The sequence below is a fragment of the Ammospiza caudacuta genome, chromosome 1 (assembly GCF_027887145.1).
Source record: "Ammospiza caudacuta isolate bAmmCau1 chromosome 1, bAmmCau1.pri, whole genome shotgun sequence".
Lineage (NCBI taxonomy): Eukaryota > Metazoa > Chordata > Aves > Passeriformes > Passerellidae > Ammospiza > Ammospiza caudacuta.
Genome location: NC_080593.1, coordinates 84,410,931 through 84,425,305, shown reverse-complemented (window position 1 = coordinate 84,425,305; position 14,375 = coordinate 84,410,931). Strand labels below are relative to the sequence as shown.

At 53.7% G+C, this 14,375-nt stretch overlaps 1 protein-coding gene across 2 annotated transcripts; it reads right to left on the bottom strand.

Moving 5' to 3' along the window:
* Positions 1–1,382: 1,382 nt before the first annotated feature.
* On the bottom strand, positions 1,383–14,349 carry LOC131557843 (myosin-7). 2 transcript variants are annotated; one of them, XM_058805314.1, is made up of 39 exons: positions 14,149–14,349; positions 13,598–13,741; positions 13,002–13,158; positions 12,856–12,883; positions 12,527–12,638; positions 12,093–12,185; positions 11,905–11,968; positions 11,610–11,708; positions 11,416–11,519; positions 11,198–11,336; positions 10,995–11,113; positions 10,739–10,888; positions 10,393–10,563; positions 9,947–10,256; positions 9,796–9,863; positions 9,570–9,657; positions 9,336–9,453; positions 9,125–9,248; positions 8,794–8,930; positions 8,585–8,711; positions 8,343–8,471; positions 8,030–8,272; positions 7,513–7,689; positions 7,260–7,405; positions 7,076–7,166; positions 6,022–6,411; positions 5,802–5,928; positions 5,582–5,700; positions 5,101–5,297; positions 4,710–4,893; positions 4,317–4,482; positions 4,112–4,236; positions 3,722–4,030; positions 3,384–3,587; positions 3,054–3,179; positions 2,676–2,951; positions 2,125–2,220; positions 1,586–1,720; positions 1,383–1,498 (listed from the first exon to the last, which is right to left on the bottom strand). In XM_058805314.1, the coding sequence occupies exons 1-39, from the start codon at positions 14,347–14,349 to the stop codon at positions 1,478–1,480; spliced, it is 5,814 nt and encodes a 1,937-aa protein (XP_058661297.1). In that variant the 3' UTR covers positions 1,383–1,477. The 2 variants fall into 2 exon arrangements, with proteins under 2 accessions (XP_058661297.1, XP_058661305.1); XM_058805322.1 differs by having other exon boundaries at positions 1,478–1,495.
* Between the last annotated feature and the right edge of the window lie 26 nt (positions 14,350–14,375).

Here is a 14,375-nt window from a genome sequence, read left to right as displayed (position 1 = left end):
CAGATGCCGCCCTGGGTTCTTTGTGCATGGAGGGGATGTATGGGGCTGGGACTCCAGGGACCTGTGTGGAGGGGGTGCCTATGGGGCCGGGATGCCTGGGTCCCTGGCCAATGTCCTGTCACCCGTGGGGTGGTGACAGCTCTGCCCTGCCAGGTCTATATTGGGACACGACCGGAGAGGGGGGAAGATTGTTATCTCGTCCCCTCCTCTCCAGTGAGGCGCCGTGGGGCTGCCAGGGGTCTGAGGGACGGGGGGGTCTGGCAGCAGTCCCCGAACACCGTGTCCACTTTGTCATCAAGGAGGTGACAAGTGTTCCCGCGAGGTGACACATTCCCGCGGGCGGGGAGGTCCCCACCTCCCCATTTTGCCCCACAGATCCCCGTCTCCTGCCCCACAGACCCCTTCCTCTGCCCCACAGAGCCCTTACAGAGCCCCATAATTGTTCCATGGAGCCACAGAGAGTCTCCACAGATCTCCATAGAGTCTTTTTAGCGCCCCATAGAGTCCCCATAAGGCCCCACAGAGACATTTCCCCACCCTCCCTCTGCCCGAGCTCGCCGGGGGAGGGGAGCCGGGGTCCCCTGGGGTCCCTCCTGCGGCGCCGCCAGGACCGGGAGGATGGAGCAGCGACAGATGGACGGCGAGAGGGAGGGTGAGGGGGAATGGGGGAGGGACAGAGGATTTGGTGGGGAGGGACAGGCAGGAGACAGAGGGACAATGGGACATAGAGAACTTGCAGGGTCCAGGGGGACATTAAGAAGGCAGAAGGACTGTGGGAGATGGAGGACGCAGGGCTGGTGGGCAAAGAGGTAGTGGGTGATAGATGGCAAGTCCAGAGCAATGGAGGGACAGGTCAGTAGGGAATGGGGGGCTGTGGGACATGGGGTGCAGTGGGACAGAACAGCTGGTGGCTAGGGGAGCACTGAGGCCAGGACAGAGGGACCTCAGCACCTGCAGCAGGAGAAGGTGCAACCTCAGGAACCAGAACGTGCCCGAGGGGTCCACTGAGGCTCTGTCCCTCATGTGGGGATCCCAGATGCTGTCCGCCACATCCTGGGGTCCTCCCCACTCTCACATCTGTCCCCAGATGTGTCTCCCCCCACATGGATCTAGGCTGCTGTGGAGCAGGTTGAGGTTACAGAACACCATGGGGCAGATAGAGTATCTGCCCCACAGTGGACACACTGTGAGGCAGCAGCTCAAGGTCGAGCTCATGGTTCACATCACATTGCACTGTGGGTCTGGTTGCATCATGCTGTGGGGCACACTGTGCTGCACACTGGTTGGTGATCTTGTGTGGGCTACAGACATCTTTTTGTGTGCCATACCATGGGGAAACCGCACCCTCCCCACACAAACACAGCCCCACAAAAACTGATGCTGCTCAATGCTTTTTATTGGCTGACCAAGGTTAGGGGGCTGGGAATGGGGGTGGGCCACTTGGTGGTCCAGAGGATATTGCTGGGGGTCCAGAGCTTCACTCTTCATTGAGTCCCTTCTGATGGAGAATGAGAAAAAGTGACTGTGAACATGAGGAAGTTGTGGGGCAGCCATGAGGCAGCTGTAGGGCAGGGGAAAGTCCCACCTTGGCTCCAATGTCGCGGCTCTTGGCCCGCAGCTTGTTGACCTGGGACTCGGCGATGTCGGCACGCTCCTCTGCCTCATCCAGCTCGTGCTGCGCCTTGCGGAACTTGGCCAGGTTGGAGTTGGCCTGTTCCTCCTGAGGGTGCAGGCACACCAGTGAGGCACCCATACAGCTCTGTCTGGCCTCCTGCCACCTTGCCAGCTGTCACTCCATCCTATCTTATTGCTCCATCTGACCCACCATGGACCCACCTGTCCTTCCAGACATCCCATCTTCCAGCCACCCAACCATCTCCTTAACACAACATCCATCCATCCATCCATCCATCCATCCATCCATCCATCCATCCATCCTTCCCACCACCATCTCCACATGTCACCACCCACCCACTTTCTCTTGACCTACTCTCCTCACCCCCTGATACCCCACCCCGTGACCACCCTAGGGTCCCCTACTACTCCCCACATCCTCTCCCACACCCCAATCCCAAAGTGTCCCCTCCTGGGGGGTGGTCCCACAGATGTCCCTCCAGTGCTCACCGCCTCCTCTGCCTGTCTCTTGTAGGCCTTGACCTTCATTTGGAGCTTGTCCACAAGGTCTTGGAGCCGGACCAGGTTCTTGCGGTCCTCTTCCGTCTGTGGGGTGAGACACATGTGGGTCAGGACATGATCCTACTACCTGTGCTTTGAATCACCACAAGATCAGTGAGGGTCAGGAGACAGTTAATGATGTTCTTGGGGAGTGGAGCCTCTCTAGGTCTGCGGGTGGCCTCAACTGTGGGGTAGAAGGTGGGTTGTCTCCCTTTGTGAAGGTATCTTCTTGGCCCTGATGAGGTCCCACCTGAGGTCTTGGATCATGCAGAGACCCCATGGATGCTGGGACACTGAGAGGTGGCCTGGGTGGCTCATGACCCAGACAATATTCTGGATCCCACTACAGTATCGGGCATACACGCAGTGGGTGGTCTAGATTATCAGTGTCTCTCTGGCCAGCAGGTCAGCCATGTTCTAGGTCATGTACAGCATGGGACATAAGGCTCTGAGGCCACAGGGAGAGTGGATGACCTCCAGCACCAGCTCAGACTACCCACCTGGTAGCTGAGTTCCTTGACGCGACGCTCGGACTTGCGGAGACCCTTAACACTCTCGGCATGGCGCTTCTGCTCAGCCTCCAGCTCATTCTCCAGCTCCCGCACACGAGCCTCCAGCTTCTGCAGCTGCTTCTTGCCCCCTTTCAGGGCCAGCTGCTCAGCCTCATCCAGCCTCATCTGCAGGTCCTTGATGGTCTGCTCCATGTTCTTCTTCATCCGCTCCAGATGGGCGCTGGTATCCTGCTCCTTCTTCAGCTCCTCTGCCATCATGGCCGCCTGCACAAGGAGAGAAGCAAGCAGAGAAGGAGGACCAAAGCATGCTCTCCATCACCCTCCAGAGGAAGGTGTCCTAGATGTTGGTCCCACCATGGCACTCACATCAGTGATGGCCTTCTTGGCCTTCTCCTCAGCATTCCTGCACTCCTGGATGGCCTCTTCCACCTCTGTCTGCAGCTGGGAGATGTCAGCCTCCATCTTCTTCTTCTGGTTGATGAGGCTGGTGTTCTGGAGTTAGAGGATAGGATCTCAGGAGGCATCTCTTGATCTGCTGGCCCATCCTTCTTCAAGCCCCCAGTACTTAATGCCCCCCAACTCCCTTCCAACTCTGCCGGCTTAAAGGATCTGGAGATCTTGGTAACTCAACCCATTAGAAGCCCACATCCATTGGATGGAGGTGACCTCTGTCCTTGAAGGTATGTGATGTCTCACCTGTGAGTGGAGAAGCTGGACCCTCTCACTGGCCTCAATCAGCTCCTGCTCAGCCAACTTGCGGGCCCTCTCAGTCTGTTCCACCACTGCCCGCAGCTCCTCCAGCTCTGACTGGAGAAGGTTGTTTCTCCTCTCCACAATGGCAATATTCTCCTTCAGGTCCTCATTGACACGTACCATGTCATCCAGCTGCAGTTGGGTGTCCTACAAGGTGGCATGGGGGAAGAGAGTGAGTGGGAATGGTGGGGAAGTGACTCAAGGTCTACTTTTCTTCCCCTCTGGGGTGGTGGGACCTACTACATGTCAACATGCTTATGGGATAGAAGTCTTATGGGTACCTTGAGGCAGCCCTGCAGTGTCTTGACTTGCTTCTGAGCTTCAGCAGCCACACGGTTGGCATGGCTGAGCTGAATCTCCATCTCATTGAGGTCACCCTCCATCTTCTTCTTCAGCCTCAGGGCCTCGTTGCGGCTCCGGGTCTCAGCATCCAGAGAGGTCTGCAGTGAGTCCACCACCCGCAGGTGGTTGCGCTTGGCCTGCTCCATCTCCTCATCCTTCTCAGCCAGCTTGCGCTCATAGTCTGCCTTGACCTGGTTGAACTCCAGTTGGGCCCTCAGGATCTTTCCCTCCTCATGCTCCAGAGAGGCCTGGTGGATACAAAGAGAAATTAGTGAGCAACAGAAAGGACTTGGACAACATGGGACTCATGGAGATGTGATTTGGCCCACCTCAGCCTCCTCCAGTGCAGCTTGGAGCTCCAGTTTCTCAGCATCCAGCTGCTTCCGGACCTTCTCCAATTCGTGGATGGTCTTGTGGCTGCCACCCAGCTGCTCCGTCAGGTCTGAGATCTCCTCTGCCCAGATGTTAACCGATCAGACTTGGTGGAAAGTGGTGGAATACAAAAAGGTGGGTAGGGAAAGACCACAGTCTCACCTTGGAGATTCTTGTTTTCCCTCTTTAAAGTCTCTAAGTGATCAAGTGACTCCTCATAAGCATTTTTCAGCTTGAAGAGCTCAGTGCTGAGGGACCTGGCCTCTTTCTGCGATGCCTCCAGCTCCACCTGTGACTCTTCAAACTTCTGCTTCCACTCAGACAAGATCTATGAAGACATCACCTGCTCAGCTGCTGCTCTGCCCATGAAGACCCCTCTTTCCATCCTCTTCCTCCTTTCCCCAATCCTCTCCTGAAAGGGACTTGAGGTTCTGCTAAAGAATGGCCCTTGAAAGCTGTTCAGCTTTCTTTTTGACTTCTCCTGCCTTTTTTTGATTCACACATTTCTCTACCCCCTTCCACCCTTCTCCTTCCATCATTTCTTGGTCCTCTCACCTTGTCAAAGTTTCTCTGCTTCTTGTCCAATGCAGCTGCTGCTGCATTTGACCGCTCCAGGTCTGCCATGAGATCTTCAATCTCATTTTGCAGCCGGTGTTTGGTCTTCTCCAGGGAGGAACACTTGGCATTGACCGCCTCCACCGCCTCCTCAGCCTCCTGCAGCCGCTGGGCCAGCTTCTTCCTGATGTGGGAGAAAACCTGGCTGTGGTGACCCATGGACCAAGTGGGCCAACTCAAACCTTCTTCCACCCACTGGTTGGCTGAGGCTCTCCTCTGGGTCTCCTCTACCATCTCCAGATTATTATACTTTCTCTGGATCCTTGTACTGTAGAAGAGTCTCCACTCGCCCATGCCCCACAGAAGTTTCCTTCATGAGGAGATGACTCACTTGGCCTCCTCCAGTTCCTCAGTGCGCTGGATGGCATCTGTCTCATACTTGGTCCTCCACTGTGCCACCTCAGAGTTGGCCTTGGAGAGTGAGCGCTGGAGCTCAGCCTTGGCCTCTGTCTCCTCCTCATACTGCTCCCTCAGAAGGTCACAGTCATGCCGGGCTGACTGCAGGGCATGGGCCAGTGCATTCTTGGCCTGGGAGGGGAAAGAGTTACAAGGTGAGGAGAGGTTGGGTCTATATCAAGTTGAGCTGGCATTCTCCAACTCCAGCTACCTGGTTACCAACGATCCAATCCAACCAAACCCAACAAATCCAACCTCCCTGTAACTCACTAGCACTACTGAATTTCTGAGGACTCTCAATTAATTTTCACCTGCTGTGAGGGCAGGCTTATGATACACTTCTCAATCCCAGACCAACTACATCCTTGGCACTGGAGGTGCCTTTCAGCCTCACTGACCCCCCAACAAAGCCCTACCTTGACTTCTTCCTCTAGCTGCCTCTTGAGGTCCTCCAGCTGTTGAGTGTAGGTGAGTTTCCCTCGTGTCATCTGGTTGATGAAGGCTTCCTTCTCCTCCAGCTGCCTGGAGAGCTCACCTGTCAGTTGGAATGGCGGATAATCAGTTGCAGGACACACCCCAAAGCCACCCCACTAGGCAAGATTTAGGCAGTTGGGTTAGGAATAGCAAGACCCTCACCATTCTCAGTCTGAAGCTTGGCTCGTTGAGTGGTGAGGTCATTGACCATACGTTGAGCCTCTTCGGACTTGGTCCGGTGCTCATTCATCTGATCTTCCATGGTACGGCACATCTTCTCCAGGTTGGCCTACAAGCCGGAAGGGCAGAAAGATAAAAGGTTGGGATGAAAGGAAGGGCAGTGGAAATGTTGTACCTTCATGGCTGGAGGCCTATTTCCTACCTTGGCCTTTATGAGTTGCTCCATATTGGAGCCAACATCATCCAGCTCAAGCTTGAGCTCACTCTTCTCCTTCTCCAGCTTCTGTTTGACGCGCTGTAAGTTGTCGATCTGCTCGCTGAGCTCGGCCACACTGTCGGCGTGCTTCTTGCGCAGCGCAGCAGCCGTGGCCTCATGCTGCAGCGTAGCCTCCTCCAGGTCCCGCCGCATCTTCTGGAACTCTGCCTCCCGCTTCTTGTTGAGCTCGATCTGCACTGATGTGGCACCACCCGCCTCTTCCAGCCGCTCGCTGATCTCCTCCAGCTCCCGTGACAGGTCTGAGCGCAGCTTCTCCACCTTGGCTCTTCCTGTCCGCTCTGCTTCCAGCTCCTCCTCCAGCTCCTCAATCCGTGCCTGTGTTCCGGGGATGAACATGTTTTCAGCAGGCTTGGTTTCACCCAACTCCTCCACTCAACTCAGCCAATCAAACTGGAGAGTCTTCAAGTCAATTCAAGTCAAACCAACCAACTGTAGACTCTTCAGCTCAACCCAGCCAGCTGTAGACCCTTCACCTCAATCAGTCTCGATCCCTTCCAGTTTTCTCAACCTAGTCAAGATCTGAGCTCTCCAGATCAACCTGGCCTTATTTGAAGACACTCCACCTCCTCAAATTACCTTGAGGTTCTTGAACACAACTGGTCTTGAGGACATTCCAATTGGTCCATTCTAATTGGACTAACAGACAACTCAGCACAAACTTCCCTAAGGACATTGGAATGAACGTGATTCAACCCAGGTGGTCTGCTCAGTTCAGATGATTCTATCCAAGCTGCTCCCCATACTTTGAGTACTCCTAAACCATCGGTTCAGCTCAGTCCCATGAGAGCCAACCTGTCCAGGAGCCCATGATTCATTTCAAGGCAATAAATGACAGAGAGGTTCTGGGACAGGGGATGTGCCATGGGCTTCTGACCTCAGGTGGGTGGCATACAGGTTTAGGTTCTTCTCAAAAAGATATGAAGAAGATAATGGGGAGGACCAGTTCCTCCTTCTGCTTGACCCCTGAAGCCCACCTCACCTGAAGTTCTTTGAGCTTCTTCTGAAGCTGGGCTGCAACTGCTTGCTCATCCTCGATTCTGGCGTTGAGGGCATTGAGCTCAAAGTCTTTCCTAGGTGTGGGGACAAACACCAGTAAGTCATTCTTCTGAGTGCTCAGCAGAGGTGTTAAGAGGTAAAGAACAAGAAAGCGTGCAGGCCCTTACTTTTTCAGCCTCTCATCCAGTTGCTGCTTGTCATTCTCCAGGTCCATGATATTCTCCTGAGCCAACTTCAAATCACCTTCCAGCTTCCTTTTGGCCCGTTCCAGGTCCATCCGGATCTTCTTCTCTTGCTCCAGTGAACTCTCCAGCTTCCAGTGAGAAAGAGACACACCCATCAGCCCCCACAAACTCACACTCCAGAAGGACTTCCACACCCCAAGGGACCAGTTATGTGCCTGTTGTGGACTATACTCACGTCATCCACTTGCTGTTCCAGCTTGACTTTGGCCTTTGTCAATGTGTTGACCTTGTCTTCCTCTGCCTGCAGATCATCCAGTGCTTGCTGGTGAGATTCTTGCAGGGCCTTCTTTTCCTTTGTTAACTTGACAATGGTTTCATCCAGCCCGGCCATCTCCTCTGTGAGGTTCTTGACCTGCAGGAGGAGAAATATCAGCCTCCAGCTTGGTACCAGAGGTAGGATAAGAGACAGGAGGTTGTTCTTGCTCTTTGTGAAGCTGGGTCTAAGTCAGGGGATGCAGGAAACACAACCAGCTTTGGTTCTTGGTGATGCAATTCATCCAGTCTTGCATTATCACAATCCAACCCAAGTTTTGGGTTTCATGACCCTCCAGCTTGAATTTGGCACCCCAAACAGCCTTGATTCTTGGCAACCCAACCCAGCCAGCCTTGGGTCTTCACCAGACTCTATTCACTTTGGCTTGAGTCAGCTCAGTTCTCCACAGTTTGAGGTCAAGATGTCTCCCCACCCTCACCTTGTTCTCAGTGGCGTGTTTCTCCTTTTCCACCTTGGCCAATGACAATTCCAGGTCATCAATGTCCTTCTTCAGCTCTGAGCATTCATCCTCCAGCTTTCTTTTCTTTGCTGTCAACTCAGCATTCATCTCCTCCTCATCCTCCATCCGCTCAGTCATCTCCTTCACCTTGGCCTCCAGCTGGATTTTGTTCTTGATCAGCTGGTCACAGCGCTCCTCAGCATCAGCCAGATTGTCTTGCTCCTGAAAGGGATAAGCTTGGTTTGAGATGAATGAAAAAGGAGCATAGGGCTGGGATATCTAGGTCACTCACAGCCTGCACTTGGAGCTGAAGGTCATTCTTCTCCTGCAGCATGGAGACCATCTTCTCCTCTAGCTCCTTCCGCCGGGCTTCTGACTTCTCTAAGGCCTCCTTCAACCGCCCAAACTCTTCTTTCATGTTCTGTGGGAGACACAAAGGTGCCACATAAATCTCATTTCTTCCTTTTTGTCCCCACCTACCATTTCCTCTCTCAATCCACCCACCCACCTTCCCTACCCATGGCCCTGTCCTACCTGCATCTCTTTCTCTGTCTCGGCACTCTTCAACAAGGGCTTGATCTTGAAGTAGAGTTTCATCCAAGGCCAGTTCTTCACCCCCATGAAGGCCCTGATGTTCCACTGGATCACCAGCAATGAGTCTCTGGAGAAGCCACATCAAGACGTGGGTCACCAAGGGCTTCCACTCAACATGGATGCAACACCATCTCCATCTCACCACCTACCTGCGCTCTAGGATCTTCTTGAACTCCTGACGGGACAGGAAACCACGGACTTGGGCTTGCAAGCGAGTCATGATCCGGGCCAGGCGCTCATCCCTCATCTCCTCCAGCAGCCCCAGCAGCCCAGCCTTGAAGAAGACCTTTGAGGAAAGATGAAGAAGATAAGTGCTGCTGGCATTTGAAGGCAGGATGGAGGGATGGGTGGTGATGTGGATGGAGGGAGCTCAGATGGGCAGGTGGACAAGCAGATGATGGGACCATAGAGTCCATCTGGTCCCACCATGAAAACCTTGTGAATGATGGGACCACCAGAACTGAGATCAAGTGACCTCACCTTGGTGTGTCCAAATTTGTATTGGTTGTGGTCAATATCAAGGGATCCCAGGAGCTTCTCAGCGCCTTTGCGACTGTCAATGAACTGCCCCTCAGGGATAGCAGCAGGGTTCAGGATGCGGTACCTGGTGACCAGAGAGGACAGGAAACATCTGAATTCGGTCCCAGTGGGGTTGTCCACCCCATCCCCACATTTTCTCCTCTGTGCCTACCGCTGTCGGAAGTCCCCATAGAGGATGCGATTGGGGAAGCCCTTGCGGCAGATGCGGATGCCCTCTAGCACCCCGTTGCAGCGCAGCTGGTGCATTACCAGGGGGTTGTTCATCACACCTGGTAGGTTATCAAGACTGGTGAGTCAAGGCCTGCCCCAGAGCACTGCTCCCCACCACCACCTTTGGCCAGAGCCCCACAGGGTCCTCTGGAGCAACCCTCAGGGACTGACTCACCAGGAGACTTAGTCTCATTGGGGATGATGCAGCGGACGAAATGAGGGTGGGTAGACCGCAGGTTGGTCATCAGCTTGTTGAGATTCTCCTGAAAAATGGAGGGGGAGATGATGAAGGTAATGAAGACATCCCCCCAGCCTGTCCCAGCAAGGTTTATCCCTTGCCCTGGGACATATTTTTCATGCCCACACACCCTGGGGTCCATCAATAACCCTTGAACGCTCACCCGATGCAGGGCAGAGACAGTTTGGAAGGAAGAACCTTTCTTCTTAGCTCCTTTCCCCTTCTCCACAGCTGTTGGAGAAGAAGAGAGGATGAGATAGGACAGGGACAGGGTGGAAAGAACCCCAGATGCTGAGGAAAGGGGTTCCTCTTACGTGCATCAGCCCCAGCATAGTTGGCAAAGAGGTTGGCCAAGAGCTTCAGGGCTGATTTCTGGTAGAGCCCCACAACCGTCTCATTGAGAGGATCCTTGTTCTTCTGCAGCCACCCGATGATGTTGTAGTCCACTGTGCCAGCATAGTGGATAAGGGCAAAGTGGGCCTCTTGCTTCCCCTTGACATTGCGTGGCTTCCCAAAGTTGGCAGACTTGCCCAGGTGATTATCAAAGAGCTTGGCCTTGAAGGTCATGTCTGTGGCCTTGGGAAACATGCACTCCTCCTCCAGGATGGACATGATCCCCATGGGCTAGGAAGAAGAGACCTTGTTGACTACAGTGAACAGCAAGTACAACCCAACTGGCCAAGGAACTTTGGGGTTCCTGCCAATCTGCAACAGAAAGGGCTCTTCCCCAGCCCACATAAGACCCTGGGGGAGGTGGTACCTTCTCAATGAGGTCAATGCAGGCCTGGAGGTCCATGCCAAAGTCAATGAACTCCCACTCAATGCCCTCCTTCTTGTACTCCTCCTGCTCCAGCACGAACATGTGGTGGTTGAAAAACTGCTGTAGCTTCTCATTGGTGAAGTTGATGCAGAGCTGCTCAAAGCTGTTGAACTGGGGAAGGAGAGAGGAGATGGCCAATGGGGTCAACAGAAAAACTAATATGTTCAGCGGGATCAACCTGAGCCCCAGCAGGGTCAACACATGTGTAAACAAAGTCATCTGACCATCCAGTAGGATTAAATCTATTTCCAATGGAGTCAACACAACACAGTCAATCAGGGCTTACATCAAAGATTTCAAAGCCAGCAATGTCCAGCACACCAATGAAGTACTGCCGTGGCTGCTTGGTCTCCAGTGAATTGTTGATCCTGGTCACCATCCAGTTGAACATCTTCTCATACACGGCTTTGGCCAAGGCTCCAACAGCATAAATCACCTGGAAGAAGGATGCTCCACCAGTGATTGGGCCTCTTGGTGTTCTCCTTGCTGGAGATGGCACCATTTTGCCCCAAAAGGAAGATATTTTGTGATGTCCTACTCACCTGCTGGACATTTTGCCCCTTGGTGACATACTCATTGCCCACCTTGACCCGAGGGTGGCACAACCCCTTGAGAAGATCAGCTGAGTTCAGCCCCATTAGGTAAGCTGACTTGTCTGCCTCTGAGGATGAAGAAGTGAAAATATGAATCTGGAAGGATCATGAAGTTCACCCCAGTTTCCACCTCAACCTTGGTTGGACCCAACCTTCTGTGCCATCTGGTTCTGCCTGCTCTTCGCGTTGTTTCTGCTTGAACTTCATGTTGCCGAAGTGCATGATGGCTCCTGTCAGTTTATAGATGGAATTCTTCTCCTCTGGAGTGAATCCCAGGACATCAAAGGCACTCTGTGGGACAAAAATGTGTTCAAGATCTTCTACAGCCCACAGAGACACATGCACACTGACTGATGGCCTCCCATCTTACATCCGTGGCCAGGAGCTCCTCCCCATCATCAATGGATGGAACTGTGGTCTCTCCTTGGGAGATGAAGGCATAGTCATAGGGGTTGTTGGTCACCAGCATCATGTCTGAAAGGAGAAAAAGAGGTTGGGACAGGCAGGTCCCAAAAGGGGTGTGGGATCAGGTATTTATGGCATCAGGTTGGGAGCATAGCTCACCCAGCAGCTCTGGCTTCTTATTGGAGAGGATCTGGTAGTAAATGTGGTAGTTTCTTTCAGCCTTCAGCTGGAAGATCACACGGGACTTCTCCAGGAGGTCTGGGATGGGAATGAAGAGGAGTGGAATTTGGGATGAGGAGATAGAGGGTCAGATGGATGAATGGAGGGAGGCTTGAGGATATGGAAGGGTAGATGGATGGTGGCATGAGGAGAAGGATGGACAGGTGGATGGAGAGATAGAGGAAGGCATGGTGGACAATAAGATGTCCTCTCATGGAGCCCTCAACCTACTCACAGGTCTCAATGTCAGCTGATGCCAACTTCCCAGTGGCCCCAAAATGGATCCGGATAAACTTCCCCTGGAAGAATAGTGGAAGGAGGTGGAGGTGGCCACCTTTTCCCAGGACACCCCAACCCACAGACCCTTCCCCACAGACTCTACCCCCTAGACTCTTCCTTACAGACACCACCCCCAACACTCACAAATCGGGATGAGTTGTCATTCCGGACAGTTTTGGCATTGCCGAAGGCTTCCAAGGCAGGGTTGGCCTGGATGATTTGGTCCTCCAGGGTGCCCTGGATGGAGTGGGACAGTGTCAGGGGGGTTCTCACACTAAGGTGCAGGGAATGAAGGGTGTGAGGTTTAAATGAATGGGAGAACACAGTGAAGGTTTAGCAGGTGGTCGGGTTGGTGGACAGGGATGTGTGTTGATACCATGGGTGGATGGAGAAACGGTTAGTTGGTTGGATGGGGATAGGACAGATGAATGGAAGGTTGGATAGATGGTTGGTTGGTTGGATTTTTGGGTGTTTCGTTCAGTAATTGTTTGGGTGGTCGATTGTGTCATTGGTTGGACAGACAGGTGGCAGAATGTTGGCCACACCCCAGGGTGTCATGCCCCACCTACTGCCCTTACCTTGCCCGGGGCCCCTGCCTCCTTCTTGCCACGGTCACCGATGGCAGCGATGACAGCGAAGTACTGAATGACCCTCTTGGTGTTCACAGTCTTCCCCGCCCCGGATTCTCCGCTGAAGGTAGCCAAGGAGAGCAATGGTTGGATACAGGTGCTATGATGCTGGGGGTGGGAACTCACTGGGGAGGGAGGGATGGATAATGGACCGTGTAGTGATACAGGGTTGGCCAGTGGGCATGACTTCAAGAGGGAAGGGGAGGGGCTGTGTGCCAGGTGGGGGGGTCTTAGCTGTGAGCAGGATTAAGACAGTGTTTACATATGAGATTACTCACGTGATGAGGATGGATTGGTTCTCCCGATCTGGTGGGATAAAGAGAAGAAACATGAGGTTCTGAAGCTCATCTTGGCTCTGCCCCACCTCTCCTGCTCCCCAAAAAGGATCAGGGAATATGGTCATGGGGTCCCCATGACCCCCTACCTGTTAGCATGTTCTGGTAGGCATTGTCAGAGATGGAGAAGATGTGGGGCGGAGCTTCACTCCGCTTCTTTCCCCGGTAGGCAGCCACCACCTCGGCATTGTAGACAGGCAACCACTTATAGGGGTTGACGGTCACACAGAAGAGCCCTGAGTAGGTCTGGAGAAAGGAGCAGGTGGGTCAGAGTCAGAAGGTGCCACCCTACCAGGTGGTCCAAGAGGTCTGCAGAAGTAACCTCCTGTGGCTAGGCAATATCTTGGGTTTAGATGACCCCTGTGGTCAGGAGATGGGACCCTTCAGGTCTGGAGATGGGACATATTGGATATGGGGGACCAAAGAGGTCTGGAGAGAGTATGTCCCAGTTCTGGGTGGCCCATGTGATCTGGAGAAGGGACATGGTGGTTTTTAGTGACCCAAAGGGTTGGGGATATCTTGGATTTGGGTAGCTCAAGGGATGTAAAGAAGGATCATCCCAGTTAGAGGTAAACCATGAGATCTGGAGAAGGAATATCTTGCACCTCTGTGGCCCAATGGGTCTGCAGCAGGGGCATCTGAGTTCTGGATGGGGTCTGAAGAACCTCATGGGTTCACAACTCACATAGATCATCCAAGATGCGTAGCGGTCCTTGAGGTTGTAAAGGACGGCGGGCTCGTGGAGGAAAGTCAGCATGGCCATGTCCTCAATCTTGTCGAACTTGGGAGGGTTCTGCTGCATGATCTGGTCCTCCTTGACCGTCACTGTCTGCTCAAGGTAAGGAGGACCCCATGGAGCAGGAACACAGGGCAAGCAGTTGCCCCAGTTGTTCCCTCCCAAAGGGCTGGGAGCTGGGCATCTGAGTGTTCACTTGAGAGCCAGAGGAGGTCTAGGTGTCCCTCAAGTAATAGAGAAGATGTTTTGGGGTCTGTGTGTCTCTGGGGTAATAGAGGAGGTTGGATGGGGTCTAACTGTCCAGTGGGTTCTGGGAAAGGTGGAGCAGGGTCTAGGTATTTCCTGGGTTCTAGAGAAGATGCTGTGGAATCTGAGCATCCAGTGGGTGCTGGAGAAGGCTGGGATCTAGATGTTTCTTGGGTTCTATAGAAGGTGGGTTGGGTTCTTTGTGTCCCATGTGGAATATTCTGGTGTCCCAGGAGTGGCTGGGGTCCCCCCACCTTGCCATGTTCGGTCTCAGCAGTGATCTTGGAGCCCTCACGGCTGACAATGGTGGCCTTGACATATTCCTCCTTTTCATCAGGGACGAAGATGTCCTTCTTCAGGTCAAAGGGGCGGGTCTGGGCAGCCAGCCGTTCCTTCTCCGACTTGCGGAGGTAGGGGGCGGCCTCCCCAAATTCAGCCATCTCCACATCAGGCATGGTGGCGCTGGACAGGGCTGGGTGGG